The sequence below is a fragment of the Ranitomeya imitator genome, chromosome 3 (genome assembly GCF_032444005.1).
Source record: "Ranitomeya imitator isolate aRanImi1 chromosome 3, aRanImi1.pri, whole genome shotgun sequence".
NCBI classification, from domain to species: Eukaryota; Metazoa; Chordata; class Amphibia; order Anura; family Dendrobatidae; genus Ranitomeya; species Ranitomeya imitator.
Window position 1 is genome coordinate 756,663,218 of NC_091284.1, and position 17,476 is coordinate 756,680,693.

Here is a 17,476-nt window from a genome sequence, read left to right on the forward strand (position 1 = left end):
CGCCATCACCACCTCCTCAGGCAAGCAATTCCAGATTCTCACTGCCCTAACAGTAAAGAATCCTCTTCTATGTTGGTGGAAAAACCTTCTCTCCTCCAGACGCAAAGAATGCCCCCTTGTGCCCGTCACCTTCCTTGGTATAAACAGATCCTCAGCGAGATATTTGTATTGTCCCCTTATATACTTATACATGGTTATTAGATCGCCCCTCAGTCGTCTTTTTTCTAGACTAAATAATCCTAATTTCGCTAATCTATCTGGGTATTGTAGTTCTCCCATCCCCTTTATTAATTTTGTTGCCCTCCTTTGTACTCTCTCTAGTTCCATTGACCTGCAATAACTTCTACATCTGGGAAATATTTGTTATACTGCACAGCCAGTTAATACTTCACATAGTTTTACATTAAGGAGTTGGAAACGAGCCAGAAGTGAATGACACCGTCATGGATTCCATTCATTAGGTATATAACGCTGTATAAACCGACTGCAGTGGCTGCAGGTGGATTGAACTGCAAATTAGGAACATTTCAAGAAATGAGAATACATATGAATGGTGCATTAAATATGGAGCCGCCCAAAGTAATCCTCTGGATCCTCATTATTTACAAGTCAAATAGTCTTAATTCGTGTAAAATCACACCTTGTTAGGTCAGTCTTCATAAAATGTGTATTCACAGCTAACACCATGCTTCTGCTAGAGTCCCGAATGCTGTGTAAATGGAGACTTCAGGACACAATGATATTAACACAAATGTGTAAGATGGTTAACTAAAGGGTGAAAAGACAGAAAGGAGAAGTAAAATTACTAACAAAATGTCTGTCAGAAGACTATTTACTTTCATGAAATATTTGATCAGTATGAAATACAGTGAAGAAACAAAATGCTACTGGAAAAGTTCTAGATTTAAGCATCTACAAGCCTGACAGTGTTTTCAGGTCTGGTAATGACATCTACAAATTACAATTGCTAAGCCTTCTTCATACACTCACTTCCGATTTGCACTATACATGTACGGCGGATGTCATGAAGGGGTTAATAAATATGTTAAAAAGAAGAGGGCCCAATACTGATCCCCGATGTACCTCACTATTAACTGTGACTCAATCTGAGTGTATACCATTTATAACCACCCTCTGTTTCCTGTCTCTGAGCCAGTTGTTAACCCAGTTAGACATATTTTACCCTAGTCCCATTTCTCTCATTTTACATAGCAAACTTTTGTGTGACACTGTATCAAACACCTTTGAAAAGCCCACATAGACAATATCCATGACATTACCCTGGTCCAGTCTGAAACTTACCTCCTAATAGATGCTAATTAGATTAGTTTGACAGGACCGATCCCTCATGTTGATTTGAGGTCATGATATTATTTCTTATTGAGATATTCCAGGATTGCATCTCTTATAAAACCCTCAAAGAGTTTGCCCACAGTTCAGGTAACATAGGAAGAGGTAAAACTTACCAGTCTATAATTTTCAGGGAAGAGATTTTGTCCCATTTTTGAATATTGACACCAAATTTACTATGCTCCAATCCTGGAGCACAGATCCTGATATTATGTAATCTTTGAATATTAGAAATAATGGTTTGTTTGTCATGGTACTTAAAAGGTTTCCCACTACTCTGACTATCCCTTCTCGGTCAGTAAGTTTGCCCGTAAAATGAAAACATTTATAATCACCTCCATTGCCCCGTTCCAGCGGTGTCAGCACTGGCTCTCCGGGGGCTCATGTCACGTAATTATATCATGCGAGCCCTGCGCCCAATCAGCGCTGGCTTCACTCTCCCTGCCTTCAGATGCATGAGACATCAAGAGGAGATCCTTTTACATTTGGTCCTATAACCCCATTTACCTTATAATAACTAGAATATATTTATATGCTGATACAGTTGGCACAATTGTACAAAACAGGTGTTTTTGAACAGTGCTACAACGGTAAAGTGCATTACTGATACAGTTCCAGTGAAACTGTGATAACGTTTGTATTGTATGTGTGAGACATGAGCTTATCTTCATGATGTAAATCATTTAGAAGGATTGAGGTCCCTTTATGGGATTAATGCGGCCTAGTGGAAAGTAATCTATATATATATATATATATATATATCAAAATCTGTAGTAGCACACGTTACATCTTGCTAGCGTCCCCCCGTCATGAGATTGGGGCCCCCGAAGTTAGGCCCCATACATATAATGGAGAAATGTGAAGGTGAAAGTAAAAGTGCTGAGGGGAAAACAACAATTGTGACTGACAGGGACGGATTATAGCAACGGCAATAAAGAGTCGCTGTTAAAGGGGCCGCACCACCACACACAACACACAAACAGCATACAAACATCACACGGACAGCACACACACACCAACCCACAAGCACAACACCACACAAATGCCACAACACACCACACAAACACCACACCACTCTAGACACACACAAAACAAACACCACAAAACCACCCATAAATACCACATGCACACCACACACACGCACATGCAGCACCACCCAAAGGCCACAACACACCACACAAACACCAGACCACTCTAGACACACACAACACAAACACCACAAAACCACCCATAAATACCACACACACACACCAACCCAAAGAGTCGCTGTTAAAGGGGCTGCACCACCACACACAACACACAAACAGCATACAAACATCACACGGACAGCACACACACACACCAACCCACAAGCACAACACCACACAAATGCCACAACACACCACACAAACACCACACCACTCTAGACACACACAAAACAAACACCACAAAACCACCCATAAATACCACATGCACACCACACACACGCACATGCAGCACCACCCAAAGGCCACAACACACCACACAAACACCAGACCACTCTAGACACACACAACACAAACACCACAAAACCACCCATAAATACCACACACACACACCAACCCAAAGAGTCGCTGTTAAAGGGGCTGCACCACCACACACAACACACAAACAGCATACAAACATCACACGGACAGCACACACACACACCAACCCACAAGCACAACACCACACAAATGCCACAACACACCACACAAACATCAGACCACTCTAGACACACACAAAACGCAAACACCACAACACCACCCCATAAATACCACATGCACACCACACACACGCATACAACACCACACAAATGCCACAACACCCCACACAAACACCAGACCAGTCTAGGCACACAAAACACAAACACCACCCCACAAATACCACAACACACCACTCCATAAATACCACACCAGACGCACACACGCACACAAGGACCACACACACATGCAAACACCCTCAGATGGATGCACCCTACGCACACGGACGAACATTACTGAGCAGCAATATTGGTCAGGCGAAAAATGCCTCATAGTAAAAATGTCATTATCGCTTACTATACAGGGAGCTTTCATCACTGAAGCTGCTGAGGTAAAGTGAAAGCTGAGCTCTGATTGGTTGCTATGGGCAACTAGACAAGTCGGCCTGTGAGGCGGTTTTCATTACTGAGTTGTGAGCTCCTTCAGATAACACAGAAAGTTTTACTTTAGCTGCCATAACCAACAATTTATCATACTTTCTGCGAGCGAAGCCGCGGGTATTCTACTAGTGTGATATAAACTCCCATCTCCACTTCCATTTCTTCTCTGTTATTATTTAATGCACCCCTCTTATAGAGCAGTATCACATACAGGACGCACACTACATGTACAAAGAGTATTGGGGCATCTTCTACTCATTAAGTCCAGGTTTTTCATTCAGTCCCATTATCACAGATGTATAATATTCCACCATGACGTTTCTTCCCTCCTACATATTCTACAATCATCTGTAAGTGGTATTGAAAAGTAGAAGGAATGCCTCGAAACACGAAATGGAGACCACATAAACTTAAAGAACGGGATTGCCGAGTGCTGAGGCAAATAGTGCATCAATGTCACCCATGCTCTGCTGACTCCATTATAGCTAACAGCGTGAAACTGCGCACCAGGAGATTCTTGGCATGTGTTTCCACGGCCAAGCACAATGCCGTGCTTGAAGCCGCCATCAATGGATCAGTGGAAACGTATTCTGTGGCGTGACAGATCACTCTTCTGTGTCTAGTGGGTGAGTCAGGAAATGGTGAATGCCTGGAGAATGTTACCCTCCTGACTGCATTGTGCGGACTGTAGAGTTTGGTGAAGGAGGGATAATGCTAAGAGATTGTTTTTCAGAACCAAGGGTCGGACTTAGGCTGAATGGTGCCCTGTGAAAAATTCCCCTTTGCTGCCCCCATGCCATTTTTTCCCTCAGGATACATTACAAATTTGGCAGATGACTAACTTTTACATCCTAGGAATATTGACTTAGGCTTCCTTCATTCTCGGGTGTTTTCTCCATAATATAGCACTTCCTAAAGGAGCATTCAAGATTTTTTTTCATTTTCCCCTCCATTAGCAAACAGTAATGTGTATGCAGAGAGTGAATTTCAATCCTTACTAGTCTCCATTTTCTGCTATTTCCAACACTGTTCTGGTTCGCTCTGGCGTCACGTGACCACATTTGTGACCTGCTGGATCACCCTACGTCTTCTATGCGGAGGAAGCGGAGGTCACTTTCTCAATGTGAGTCTATGAGACTCACAAATAGGCTAGAGAGCTTGATTTTGATTCTCAAAGGTTTGAGAAAATGGAGAATGTTACCTTAGCTCCACAGAGAAGATGCGGCGTGATCCACCAGATCACAAATGTGGTCACGTGACGCCGGAGAGAACCAGAACAGTGCTGGAAATGGTAGAAGACTTATGATGAAGTTAATAGTTCACTGCTTTTTGTCTAGGTTACCAGCCTGATACAATACTTTCTATCCAGAGTACATTGCCACACACACATACACACAGCTCTGCTACATCAACATATAAACAACTCTGCTACATGACCACACACCTATGTATTAACATGCAATTCAGCTACATCAGCACACACATTCAACTATGTGATATCAACACACATAGCTCTATTATATTAAAACACACAGTTCTACAACATCAGCACACAGCTGAGCTAATTCAACACAAAGAATCAGCTCTGCTACACACACACACACACATGTAGCAGAGCTGGTTTGGTGACTGATAAACACGACTGTATTGTATATTCACACCTGTTAATGATAAGAAAGTATTTTTGCACACAATTCATAAATGCTGCAGTTTTTTTCTGTTTTGCACAGAAAATCTGGTACGTTTAACTGTCAAAGTAAATTAATTGACCCTCGTGCCCAGTGTGCATGTACATTGTTTTATTGTGCTTTTTTTTTTCTCTATACGCTTCTATTGGGAGCATGAAAAAAAATGCATATAAAAGGGTAGTGCAGAATCAAATCATCTCTGTGCTACGAAAAAAAGCAGCTTCAAATCTGCACTAAAAATGCATCAAGGGGACATTTGCAACAAAAAACGCAGCAAAAAATTCAATTATCAGAAAAGATTGTTATTATGTAGTTTGATACAGATACCTGCCGATAGAAAGCAACAGAAAAATGCAGCATTTGCGTCATGGTAAAGCTGCCCATACAGTTCTGATAGTTGTCACTGACAGCAATCCATCCCAACTCACCCATATATTAGCACGCTCAGCAGAGTGCATGGGTTTTCAATGGACACAAGTAAATATTGTAATCCGCATAATTCCATCCATTCCCATTATACGGACTGCACTAGGTACTGACTCCCAGTGTGCGCACAAGCCAGGACTTCAAATTGAGAATCTATGGAAAGATAGGGCTCTAAAATGAATCTGACACTCGATTCATGCTGCCCAAACCAGGGATCGCATCACTCAGAGCCTGGCTGCATGATTGCAGTTACTTAGACCTGTCAGTCCACGAGAATGTGGAGGAGAGAAGTGGCCAGGAGCCGCGCTGGACATGCTTTGCTGTGCATCCAGGCTTGGATTCATGCTGCCCGTGGTGTGGACAGAATTAATTAAGTCACAAGTTCCCTATAAGTCTCTTTATGACCGGGCCATCTTCCATTGTCATTTCTTCCTCCCCTTTTTCCAAGAGCCGCAACGTATTTCTCTGTCTTCATAGTCGTATGATGGCTTGTTTTTTGCGGGATGAGTAATTTTTGATGACACCATTCATTTTATCATGTGATGCACTGGAAAGCGGGAAAAAAATTCCCAAGTGTGTTGAAATTGTAAAAAATGGGCAATTCCACAATTGTTTCTTGTGTTATTTATTTACCATGTTCATTATATGGTAATACTGACTTGGAATTGTGAGGGGGTCAGATGATGTCAGTGGCATGCTGGACCTTATAGTCCAGTCCTGTGCAGTATAAGGAGAAGGGGGATCAGATGATGTCAGGGGCTTGCTGGAGCTTGAAGTCCTGCCTCCAGTATAAGGGGGGAAGAGAACAGATGATGTCAGGGGGGCACGTTGGACTTCACTATAAGGAGACAGTAAATTTCAAACAACTATCACCCATGGTTTAATGTCTGTATCTGTATATTAGACGGCCACCTCCTCCCCAATCCTCTCTAGGGACAGGTGCTGGCCAGGCCCTCCTCACAATAGAGGCAATAACTACTGACAGCTTCGGAGCTTACACACATGGGCTGTCACTGCAGCAGGCAGGGGCCAACTGGAGGCAGCAGATCTCCTCCCATCCTCAGCGCAGCCTTCACTCTGCACTGACTCTTGCAGTCAGCATTCTCATTGGTGGACCAGCAGACAGAAGTCACTGCTGGACCAAGCATCACTATGCTCACCCTATGTCCAGCCCTCCAATTTGCAGCCTATCAGGCTTTAGCTCCCTCGGAGTGCCCACCCCCTGAAAGAAAAATGTTGGACACAAGAGATAAGATGCAAAAGAAAAAATTAGCATTGAACCCCTAAGGGTACTTTCACACTTCCGTTTATTTATATCCGTCACAATGCATCGTTTTGGGAAAAACCGCATCCTGCAAATTTGCCCGCAGGATGCTTTTTTCCCATAGACTTGTATTGCCGACGCATCGCGACGTATGGCCACACATTGCGTCCGTCGTGCACTGGATGCGTTGGGTTTTGGCGGCCTGTCGTTTCGGAAAAACGTTCAAGGGAATGTTTTTCTGTACGTCGCATCCAGTTTTCCCGTCTGCGCATGTCCAGCAGGAAATGTCTCTCTCTGACTCTTTCCTGCCCGGCAACGCAGACGGAAATGTGAAAGCAAACACTTCCGTCGGTACGTCGCCCCGACGCTTCGTGACGGGCGACTGCCGACGAAAGTGTGAAAGAAGCCTAGCTTGAGTCTGGCGGCCGCCTCTCATACGTTGCAGATACAGTTGGGAAAATAAGTACTTCACAGACTGACGATTTTGCAAGCTTTCCCACTTACAAAGAATAGAAAGGTCTGTAATTTTTATTGTAGATACACGTCAACTGTGAGAGACAGAACCTAAAAAAACAAACAGAAAATTGCACTGTATTATTTTTACATAATTAATTTGCATTTTATTGCATGAAATAAGTATTTGATAGAAAAGAAAAACAGAACTTAATATTTGGTACAGAAACCTTTGTTGGCACTTACAGAGGTCAGACGTTTCCTGTAGTTCCTGACCAAGTTTGCACACACTGCAGCAGGGATTTTGTCCCACTGCTCCATACAGATCTTCTCCAGATCTTTCAGATTTTGGGGCTGTCGCTGGGCAACATTGAGTTTCAGCTCCCTCCAAAGATTTTCTACTGGGTCCAGGTCTGGAGACTGGCTAGGCCACTCCAGGACCTTGAAATGCTTCTTACGGAGCCACTCCTTAGTTGGCTTGGCTTTGTGTTTTTGGTCATTGTCATGCTGGAAGAACCAGCCATGACCCATCTTTAATGCTATTACTGAGGGAGGGAAAATGTTGGGCAAAATCTTGTGATACATGACCCTATCCATCTTTCCTTCAATATGATGCGGTCATCTTGTTCTCTTTCCAGAAAAGTATCCCCAAATTATGATGTTTCCCCCATCATGCTTTACAGTTGGGACAGTGTTCTTGGGGTTGTACTCATCCTTCTTCTTCCTCCAAACACGGCGAGTGGAGTTGAAACCAAAAAGTTCTATTTTGGTCTCATCTGACCACATGACCTTCTCCCATGCCTCCTCTGGATCATCCAGGTGGTCATTGCCAAACTTCAAATGGGCCTGGATATGTGCTGGTGTGAGCAGGAGGACATTGCATGCTCTGCAGGATTTTAATCCATGACCACATAGTGTGTTATTAACGGTAATGTTTGAGACTGTGGTCCCAGCTGTCTGGGGTGGCACGGTGGCTCAGTGGTTAGCTGGAGTCCTGGGTTCAAATCCCAGAAAGGACAACATCTGCAAGGAGTTTGCATGTTCTCCCCATGTTTGCGTAGGTTACCTCCAGTTTCCTCCCACATTCCAAAGGGATTGTGGGAATTTAGATTGTGAGCCCCATCAGGGGACAGAGATAATGTGTGAAAACGGTAAAGCGCTGTGGAATATGTTAGCGCTATATAAAGATTATTATTATTATTCAAGTCATTGACCAGGTCCTCCCGTGTACACTCCCTGACAGAAGTTATGTCGCTTATCCATGTTATGTCGCTTATCCATGTTATGTAAATAAAAGCTTATAACCTGACGCTAAATTTATCCATTAGTTGTATAAATTATTCTGTTGAAAGCTGAAACCCTCCGAAATGTGGTTTAGGTTAAGAAAATAAATTGTCTTCAATGCAGAAATATTGATGAGTTAATGGACACCGAATGGTCAGATTTTGGCAAGACAAAAGTTTTGTCGCCCACAGAAAGTAATGTGATATTCAAACAAATAATTAACTTAAAATACAAATATATGTTGCATAACATTGGTGAATGAAGTTGTGGTGCTATTAGAGTCATATTTAATATTTTGTGTGACTTCCATGAGCTTGAAGGACTGCATCCATGCAGTTCAACAATGATTCATACAATTTAATGAAGTCATCAGGAATAGCAAAGAATGCAGTCTTGCATGCCTCCCAGAGTTCATCTAGATTCTTTGGTTTTGTCTTCCAAACTTTCTCTTTCATCCTGCCCCAAACATGCTCAATGATGTTCATGTCTGGTGACTGGGCTGGCCAGTTCTTGAGCACCTTGATCTTTTTTGTCTGGAGGAACTTTGTTGTAGAGATGGATGTATGAGATGTAGCACCATCCTGCTGCAGAATTTGACCCCTTTTATGATTTGGAATATAAGAGGTAGCTAATACTTCTTGATATTTTAGGCTATTGATATTGCCATCCACCTTGCAAATGTTTTGCACACCCCCATACTGAATGTAACCCCAGACCATGATCTTTCCACCACCAAATTTTACTGTTTTCTGGGTGTTTTTTGGATCCATACGGGCTCCAGTAGGTCTCCTGCAGTATTTGCGGCGGCTGTGGTGTAATTCTACTGAAGATTCATCAGAGAAATCCACCTTCTGCCACTTTTCCAGCATCCATCTAGCAGGCTGTGGAACTTTGCAAATGCCACATGGTTTTTTATTTGCCTTTTGTTTAGTTCTGGCTTCTGGGCACTGATTCGACCATGGAGGCCATTTTGAGACAGAATCCTACAAACTGTTCTAGTTAACCCAGGTGACCAGGCCTGTTGGAGCTCTGCTGCAGTGGAAGAGGGGCTTGCTTTGGATTTTCTAGCCAACAAACGTTCCTCCTAAGCAGTTGTCTTGCGGGGTTTGCCAGACCTGGGCTTGTCAAACACATCTCCAATCTCTTCAAATCTATTTAAAATTCTTTGTACTTGACGCTGAGACACATTAAACGTGCTAGGCACCTCTGCAGTGGATCTGGCCTTCAGCCTCTTGATAATCCAGGCTTTGGTCGCAGGGTGGATTTTTGGCATGTTGTGAGAGCTCAAGTTGCAGTTCAAGTGAAGGTCGGGAGTGCTGGGTTTCTTTTTATACACACACACTAATTAGCCCATCATTTACTGAGCACAAGTGACGATGTAAACTAGGATTGGGTGTATTATATGACCAGGCGACAAAACTTTTGTCTTGCCAAAATCTAACCATTCTGTGTCCATTAACTGATCAATATTTCTGCATTGATGTCAATTTATTTTTTTAACTTAAACCACATTTCGGAGGGTTTCAGCTTTCAAAAGAAAAATTTATACAACCAATGGGTGAATTTAACATCAGGTTATAAGCTTTAATTTACATAACGTGGATAAGCGACATAACTTCTGTCAGAGAGTGTAGTACCGGGCTGATTTCTGCACTTTCTCAAAATCACGAGGTAAGATCTTGCATGGAGCCGCTGACCGAGGAAGGTTGACAGTCATCTTGTGTTTCTTCCATTTTCTAATTGTGTCAACAGTTGATGCCTTTTCACCAAGCTGCTTGTAGCCCATCCCAATCTTGTGCACTTCTACAATTTTGTCCCTGGTATCCTTAGACAGCTCTTTGGTCTTGGCCATGGTGGAGAGGTTCAAGTGTGATTGAGTGTGTGGACAGGTGTCTTTTATTCATGTTACGAGTTCAAACAGGTGCAATTAATACAGGTAATGAGTGCAAAGTTGAAGGGCTTTTAAAAGAAAAACTAACAGGTCTGTGAGAGCCAGAATTCTTGCTGGTTGGTAGGTGATCAAATACTTATTACTTTTCCCCACTTTAGCTAAGGCTGGCCATGCCTAGGTTAAATCCCCCCAAAATCTTAATATTTCATCAAAAAACAAGACAATTATATGCTTCCAACTTTGTTGAAACATTGAGAAAATCCAATGTTGCAAGGTCCTTAATGGTATGAAGGGAGTTTGGATGGAAGAACATGACATATCGCACAGAGACCCATCAAACTCTTTAGAACGTATTAGAATGGAGATTGTGAGTCGGACACTCTCTTCAAACATCAGTTTCTGACCTCACAAATGCTCTTTCAATGGGCAAATGATGAATGATGCAAAAATTCCCACAGTTCCCATAAATGCTGCAAAATATTGTAGAAAATCTTCCCAGAAGAGCAGAAGGTGTTATAGCTGCAAATGAGATACTGATACATTATTAATTCCTATGGATTTATAAATAGGAGGTCAACAGATCCTGTAGGTGTAATGTGAAGGTGTGCCAATACTTTTTTCCATATAGTGTAAATCTGTACCCCATCAATAAGGCCAAGCATAAAGCTACAGATCTTGTGCAAAACCTTCACTTATTCTGTCTATGTGACCACCTGTAACATACTAGTGCTGTATTTATATGCTAGGATATCCTAATGTATATAAACTGGCCTTCATTGATGTATTGCTAATAGCAGGAGAACATGCAGATGCTATGGGGACTGTGAGTTGGTGAGACCTGATGCTGGCACTGAGCAACTCTGGCATCACACTTTAAATAGTATCTGCATCCTGGATATACTATGTATGTGCCATTTTAGTGTGTGGAAGGCTGTGTGGAGTGTCATTATACTATGTGGAGTGAAAGGATGACAGCAATTATACTGTGTTGGGGCCATTGTACTGTGCAAAGGGCTGTGTGGAGGCCACTATATTGTGTGGAGGGAGGAGTGGGAGTCATTATTCTGTATTGGGGCCATTATGCTGTGTGGAGGCCGTTATACTGTGTGGGGATCCTCATAGTGTATGTAAGGCAGAGTGGGGTCCATTATACTGAGTGGGGGTCATTGTACTGTATGTAGGGCTTTGTAGCAGCTATTATACTGTGTGGAGGACTGAGAGGGGTCATCAAACTGTGTGTAGGGCTGTGTTCGGCCATTATACTATGTTGTGATCATCATACTGTGTGGGAGTCATTGTACTGTGTGGATAACTATGTGGGCCTATTATATTGTGTGGCGGCATTATACTGTGTGGGGCCATTTTACAGTATAGAAGCCATTATACTGCGTGGAGAGCTGTGTGGGGTCCATTCTACTGTTCAGAGAGCTGCGAGAGGCCATTACACTGTGTAGAGGTCATTATATTTTGTGAAAACCATTATACTGTTTTGAGGTCATGATACTATTAAGGCACCATTATGGGTGGGGGCCATTATACTTTGTGGAAGACTTTATGGGGGTCACTATACTGTGTTGAAGACTGTGGGGGGCCATTATACTATATAGAGGCTATTACACTGTGTGCACTATATGGTGCAGAGAGCTATACTTTGTGGAAGCCATTATACTGTGTAGAAGTCATTATACTGCGTGGAGATCATTATTTTGTATTGAGTGCTGTGTGGTAATGATTATAGTAAGTTGAGGGCCATAATACTGTGTGGAGGATTATGGGGGGGGGGGGCATTATGTTGTGTGGAGGTGATTATGCTGTGTGGAGGCAATTATACTATATGAAGGGCTGTGTGGGGCCATTATACTGTGTGGAGGCCATTACACTGTGTGGGGTCTATTATATTGTGTGGAGGGCAGTGTAAGGCAATTATATCGTATTGTGGATCTGTGGAGCCATCATACTGTGTTTTGGGACTGTGGGAGGCATCACACTGTAATGTGTGGCTGTGGGAACCATCATACTGTGTTGTGGTTTTGTGGGGGAAATCATACTGTTTTGTAGGACTGTAGGGGCATAATAATTATGTGGGTGAACTGTAAACACATGATTGTGTTGGGGGCTTTGTGGGAGTATCATAATGTGATTGTGAATTTACTTTGAGATTATCATACTGTGTTTGGCGGCATTTTTATCAACATACTTTATGGGGGTATCTAAAGGTTTGTCATAGTTGCACATTATTGTTTTTGTAGTCAGAGGCATTATGAATAGCCAAGGGACCCCTTTACATGGTCATATACATGAAATACTGTAACTGTGGGCCAAACAGCTATGGCTACTTTCACACATTATTTTTTTTGCCGTCAGGCAGGATCCTACAAATTTTTGAAAAAACGGATCCGTTGCAAATTGTGAAAAACTGATGCAACGGATCCTTTTTTTTGCTGGATCCGTTTTTTTTATAAATGAACCCAGGGATACAGTTTGGACTTCCTGTTCCGGGGGGGGGGGGGGGGGAGGAGAGAGAGAGACATGATTTGTATGGAGAATGTATGAAAAACCGGATTCGGAGGCCAGATTCATCCGTTTACATCTGAGTTTCATACGTTTTTCGGTGGATCAGTCACTGTTTGTTTTTTTTTCGCCAGACAGAAAAACCATTCTTCTGTACGTTTTTTCCGTCCGCCGGAAACCGCTTTTTTGACGGATCCAGCAAAAACGGATGAAACGTGTGGCCATCAGGCACAATCCGGCGCTAATACAACTCTATGAGAAAAAAAACAGATCCGACGGAAAAAAATTGGATCCGTTTTTTTTAAAACTTGCTGGATTGTGCCTGACAGCAAAAACCTGATGTGTGAAAGTAGCCTATCTCTCCTGACTTCCATACACAGGAGCTCTTATTGTTTAGGAAAACAAAAGAATTGGCCATTGTAATTCCATTGTTTGTTTAGGGAGAGTCAGGATGCCTCAATACACATCAGGTGGTTGGCCGATCCCTTCGAAATCATTGTGTTCATCTGATTGTATGAGAGCCTTTAATAATGCTCCTATCACATCTGTGCTAATCATGTGGCAGATCCTCCACATGACAGACAACAGCAATGCCTGATGGACCCATTAACTATTGAACAATAGTGGGGTCTTTGGACTTTTTATCAGTTTGTTCAGTATTTTGGGGCAGATCTGCGATGTACGCCTCCCACATAAATATGAACTGAGCCTAAATTATTGAGTCATAAAATAATGGATATTCACTCTGATGATAACCTGTTCCAAAACACTTCTCCAGACTCATCAATGATTTTTTACGGACAATGGAAAAACAGTACTCCGTTTTTACAGACTGCACAGAATACAAAAATGGTTTATTGGATTCGTTACATAACATAGTAACATAGTAACATAGTTAGTAAGGCCGAAAAAAGACATTTGTCCATCCAGTTCAGCCTATATTCCATCATAATAAATACCCAGATCTACGTCCTTCTACAGAACCTAATAATTGTATGATACAATATTGTTCTGCTCCAGAAAGACATCCAGGCCTCTCTTGAACCCCTCGACTGAGTTCGCCATCACCACCTCCTCAGGCAAGCAATTCCAGATTCTCACTGCCCTAACAGTAAAGAATCCTCTTCTATGTTGGTGGAAAAACCTTCTCTCCTCCAGACGCAAAGAATGCCCCCTTGTGCCCGTCACCTTCCTTGGTATAAACAGATCCTCAGCGAGATATTTGTATTGTCCCCTTATATACTTATACATGGTTATTAGATCGCCCCTCAGTCGTCTTTTTTCTAGACTAAATAATCCTAATTTCGCTAATCTATCTGGGTATTGTAGTTCTCCCATCCCCTTTATTAATTTTGTTGCCCTCCTTTGTACTCTCTGTAGTTCCATTATATCCTTCCTGAGCACCGGTGCCCAAAACTGGACACAGTACTCCATGTGCGGTCTAACTAGGGATTTGTACAGAGGCAGTATAATGCTCTCATCATGTGTATCCAGACCTCTTTTAATGCACCCCATGATCCTGTTTGCCTTGGCAGCTGCTGCCTGGCACTGGCTGCTCCAGGTAAGTTTATCATTAACTAGGATCCCCAAGTCCTTCTCCCTGTCAGATTTACCCAGTGGTTTCCCGTTCAGTGTGTAATGGTGATATTGATTCCCTCTTCCCATGTGTATAACCTTACATTTATCATTGTTAAACCTCATCTGCCACCTTTCAGCCCAAGTTTCCAACTTATCCAGATCCATCTGTAGCAGAATACTATCTTCTCTTGTATTAACTGCTTTACATAGTTTTGTATCATCTGCAAATATCGATATTTTACTGTGTAAACCTTCTACCAGATCATTAATGAATATGTTGAAGAGAACAGGTCCCAATACTGACCCCTGCGGTACCCCACTGGTCACAGCGACCCAGTTAGAGACTATACCATTTATAACCACCCTCTGCTTTCTATCACTAAGCCAGTTACTAACCCATTTACACAAATTTTCCCCCAGACCAAGCATTCTCATTTTGTGTACCAACCTCTTGTGCGGCACGGTATCAAACGCTTTGGAAAAATCGAGATATACCACGTCCAATGACTCACCGTGGTCCAGTCTATAGCTTACCTCTTCATAAAAACTGATTAGATTGGTTTGACAGGAGCGATTTCTCATAAACCCATGCTGATATGGAGTTAAACAGTTATTCTCATTGAGATAATCCAGAATAACATCCCTCAGAAACCCTTCAAATATTTTACCAACAATAGAGGTTAGACTTACTGGCCTATAATTTCCAGGTTCACTTTTAGAGCCCTTTTTGAATATTGGCACCACATTTGCTATGCGCCAGTCCTGCGGAACAGACCCTGTCGCTATAGAGTCACTAAAAATAAGAAATAATGGTTTATCTATTACATTACTTAGTTCTCTTAGTACTCGTGGGTGTATGCCATCCGGACCCGGAGATTTATCTATTTTAATCTTATTTAGCCGGTTTCGCACCTCTTCTTGGGTTAGATTGGTGACCCTTAATATAGGGTTTTCATTGTTTCTTGGGATTTCACCTAGCATTTCATTTTCCACCGTGAATACCGTGGAGAAGAAGGTGTTTAATATGTTAGCTTTTTCCTCGTCATCTACAGAGTTCATCTCTAAAGATGGTGGCATAAAGAGGGCTATATGGCAGCTCATGAAGTGTTTTTGTATTATGGAGATGCAGGATCTCTGTGTGACTCCATGCAGCCTCCTAGTCCTGCATATGCATCTGCTGTGTGCAAGAGTCTAAATATATTCTATAATGAGATAAGTAATTAGAAAAATGCTAGAACTTTGCTGATCACTGATCTTTTCCTTCTCTGTTCATGAGCATGGCGTTAGTAAGGTTAATTTATTTTACAAAATAAAAATAATTATATCGTAAATGCAAATACAATTACAATACAGATAATAAAAAATAAATACGGTAAATGTTATGCAGTAGAACAGATTTAAGGCTAAATCCACAATCATCCCCAGTAAATGAGATCTTAATCCATAGCAATGGTTTGCATGCAGCAGCAGTCAGACATGAACATGTAAAGTGAATAGGTTCAATAGATGAAGATAACTACATATAGATATGCAAAGGAAGTAAAGAAAAGCTGACAGGCTTAGCCCGACACAAATGGTTTTGCTGAAAATTGGAATCTAATTACTGAATGTGATCTACATGTTTGCATGCTGATAATGTAAACACCTGACCTCAAAGGAGCGCAGGTGCCTGGGTGGGCCAGAAGACCGGTGACCACCGTAATTGGACCACTTGCCAAGCCGAGCCCCCAGCCCGGACTGCATTTATAGGTTAGCCCAGAAGACACATACACTTAGGAAAGGTTGGAGGAGATCCAGCTGATCATACTGTTACTAGATCAACATTTGCTAAGGATTCTAGGCTAAATGTCAGCAGTAGTTTTAGCCAAGTTGTGCTAAAGGAACTTGGATTTATGTTTATGCATTTGCAAAAAAAAACTGCAGAGAAGATGGGAGGCCAGGCTTGGAAGGAGCGGAAAGTTGGCAAACGCAAGAAATCTTTGTCTTCTATCAGTCAAATAATAATTCAAGGATATGTCTCTGCTTCTAGACGACTCAACACGTTGAACAAGTGTGCATCCATGAAACTCGATGTCAGCCTCCAAAGGAAGAAGGTAAGAGCAATGTCATCTATGGTCCTACTGTGCTGGACTCTCGTGGCTCCTACTATTGTCTTATGGCAGACACATAGGTAGTGAGTACCAGTTGCTGGATACTTATCAATCGATCTTGATATAAGAATTGTGCAATCTGTATACAATCTACCAGATAATTCTACATTGTACATTAGGCTCTAATAATAGCATTTGATTAGGTTTGGAATTATTAGGGTCTGATGAATTAAATTGGGGTGGGTGGTGGAAAATTGTACGTATTCATGCACAACGTGCAAGGGCCATTTACAGTAAAGTTATGGTCTCCAAATCGTCCTTACCCAATAGTGAAACCAAAACTCTCAGTACGCCCTGGTCAAGAGGGCACTATAATTTTTGCAGCTCCAAAGCCACAAATTGGCCACAGATTGGAAACTCAATGATTTATCTATAAGAATATATGAAATATATAAACATAGTAGCAACTTGTGTTAATTTAAAAGGTTATTCTTAACAGGGTTGGGTATCACCTATCTACAGGATAGCCACAAGATAGGCTATAACTTGCTTATTCGATCTCGAATGGATGTGGCAGCCGCTCCATTCATTCTCCTATGAACAATTAATAGAGCAGTGACATGTGAGAAGACCGCCGCTTTATTTTAATGGGGTATTTCTAGGGATCAGTAGGGGTCCTAGAGGTCAGGTCAAATCGTCACCTAACGCTAAGTTTACATGTCCAGTAATCATCCATTAGAGCTGATCCAGCACCAACTCAATGACAAAAATTTGTGCAAACCACTTTTTTTGTCCGCCTGA

At 42.1% G+C, this 17,476-nt stretch overlaps 1 protein-coding gene across 5 annotated transcripts in view; it reads left to right on the top strand.

Moving 5' to 3' along the window:
* The window catches only part of STARD13 (StAR related lipid transfer domain containing 13), a 612,129-nt gene that overhangs the window by 561,612 nt on the left and 33,041 nt on the right, over positions 1–17,476 (top strand). For all 5 annotated transcript variants that reach the window (XM_069758984.1, XM_069758987.1, XM_069758985.1 and 2 more), the window contains one exon: positions 16,615–16,678. In XM_069758984.1, the coding sequence (XP_069615085.1) occupies positions 16,615–16,678 (64 nt within the window). The remainder of the gene's footprint in view (positions 1–16,614; positions 16,679–17,476) is intronic.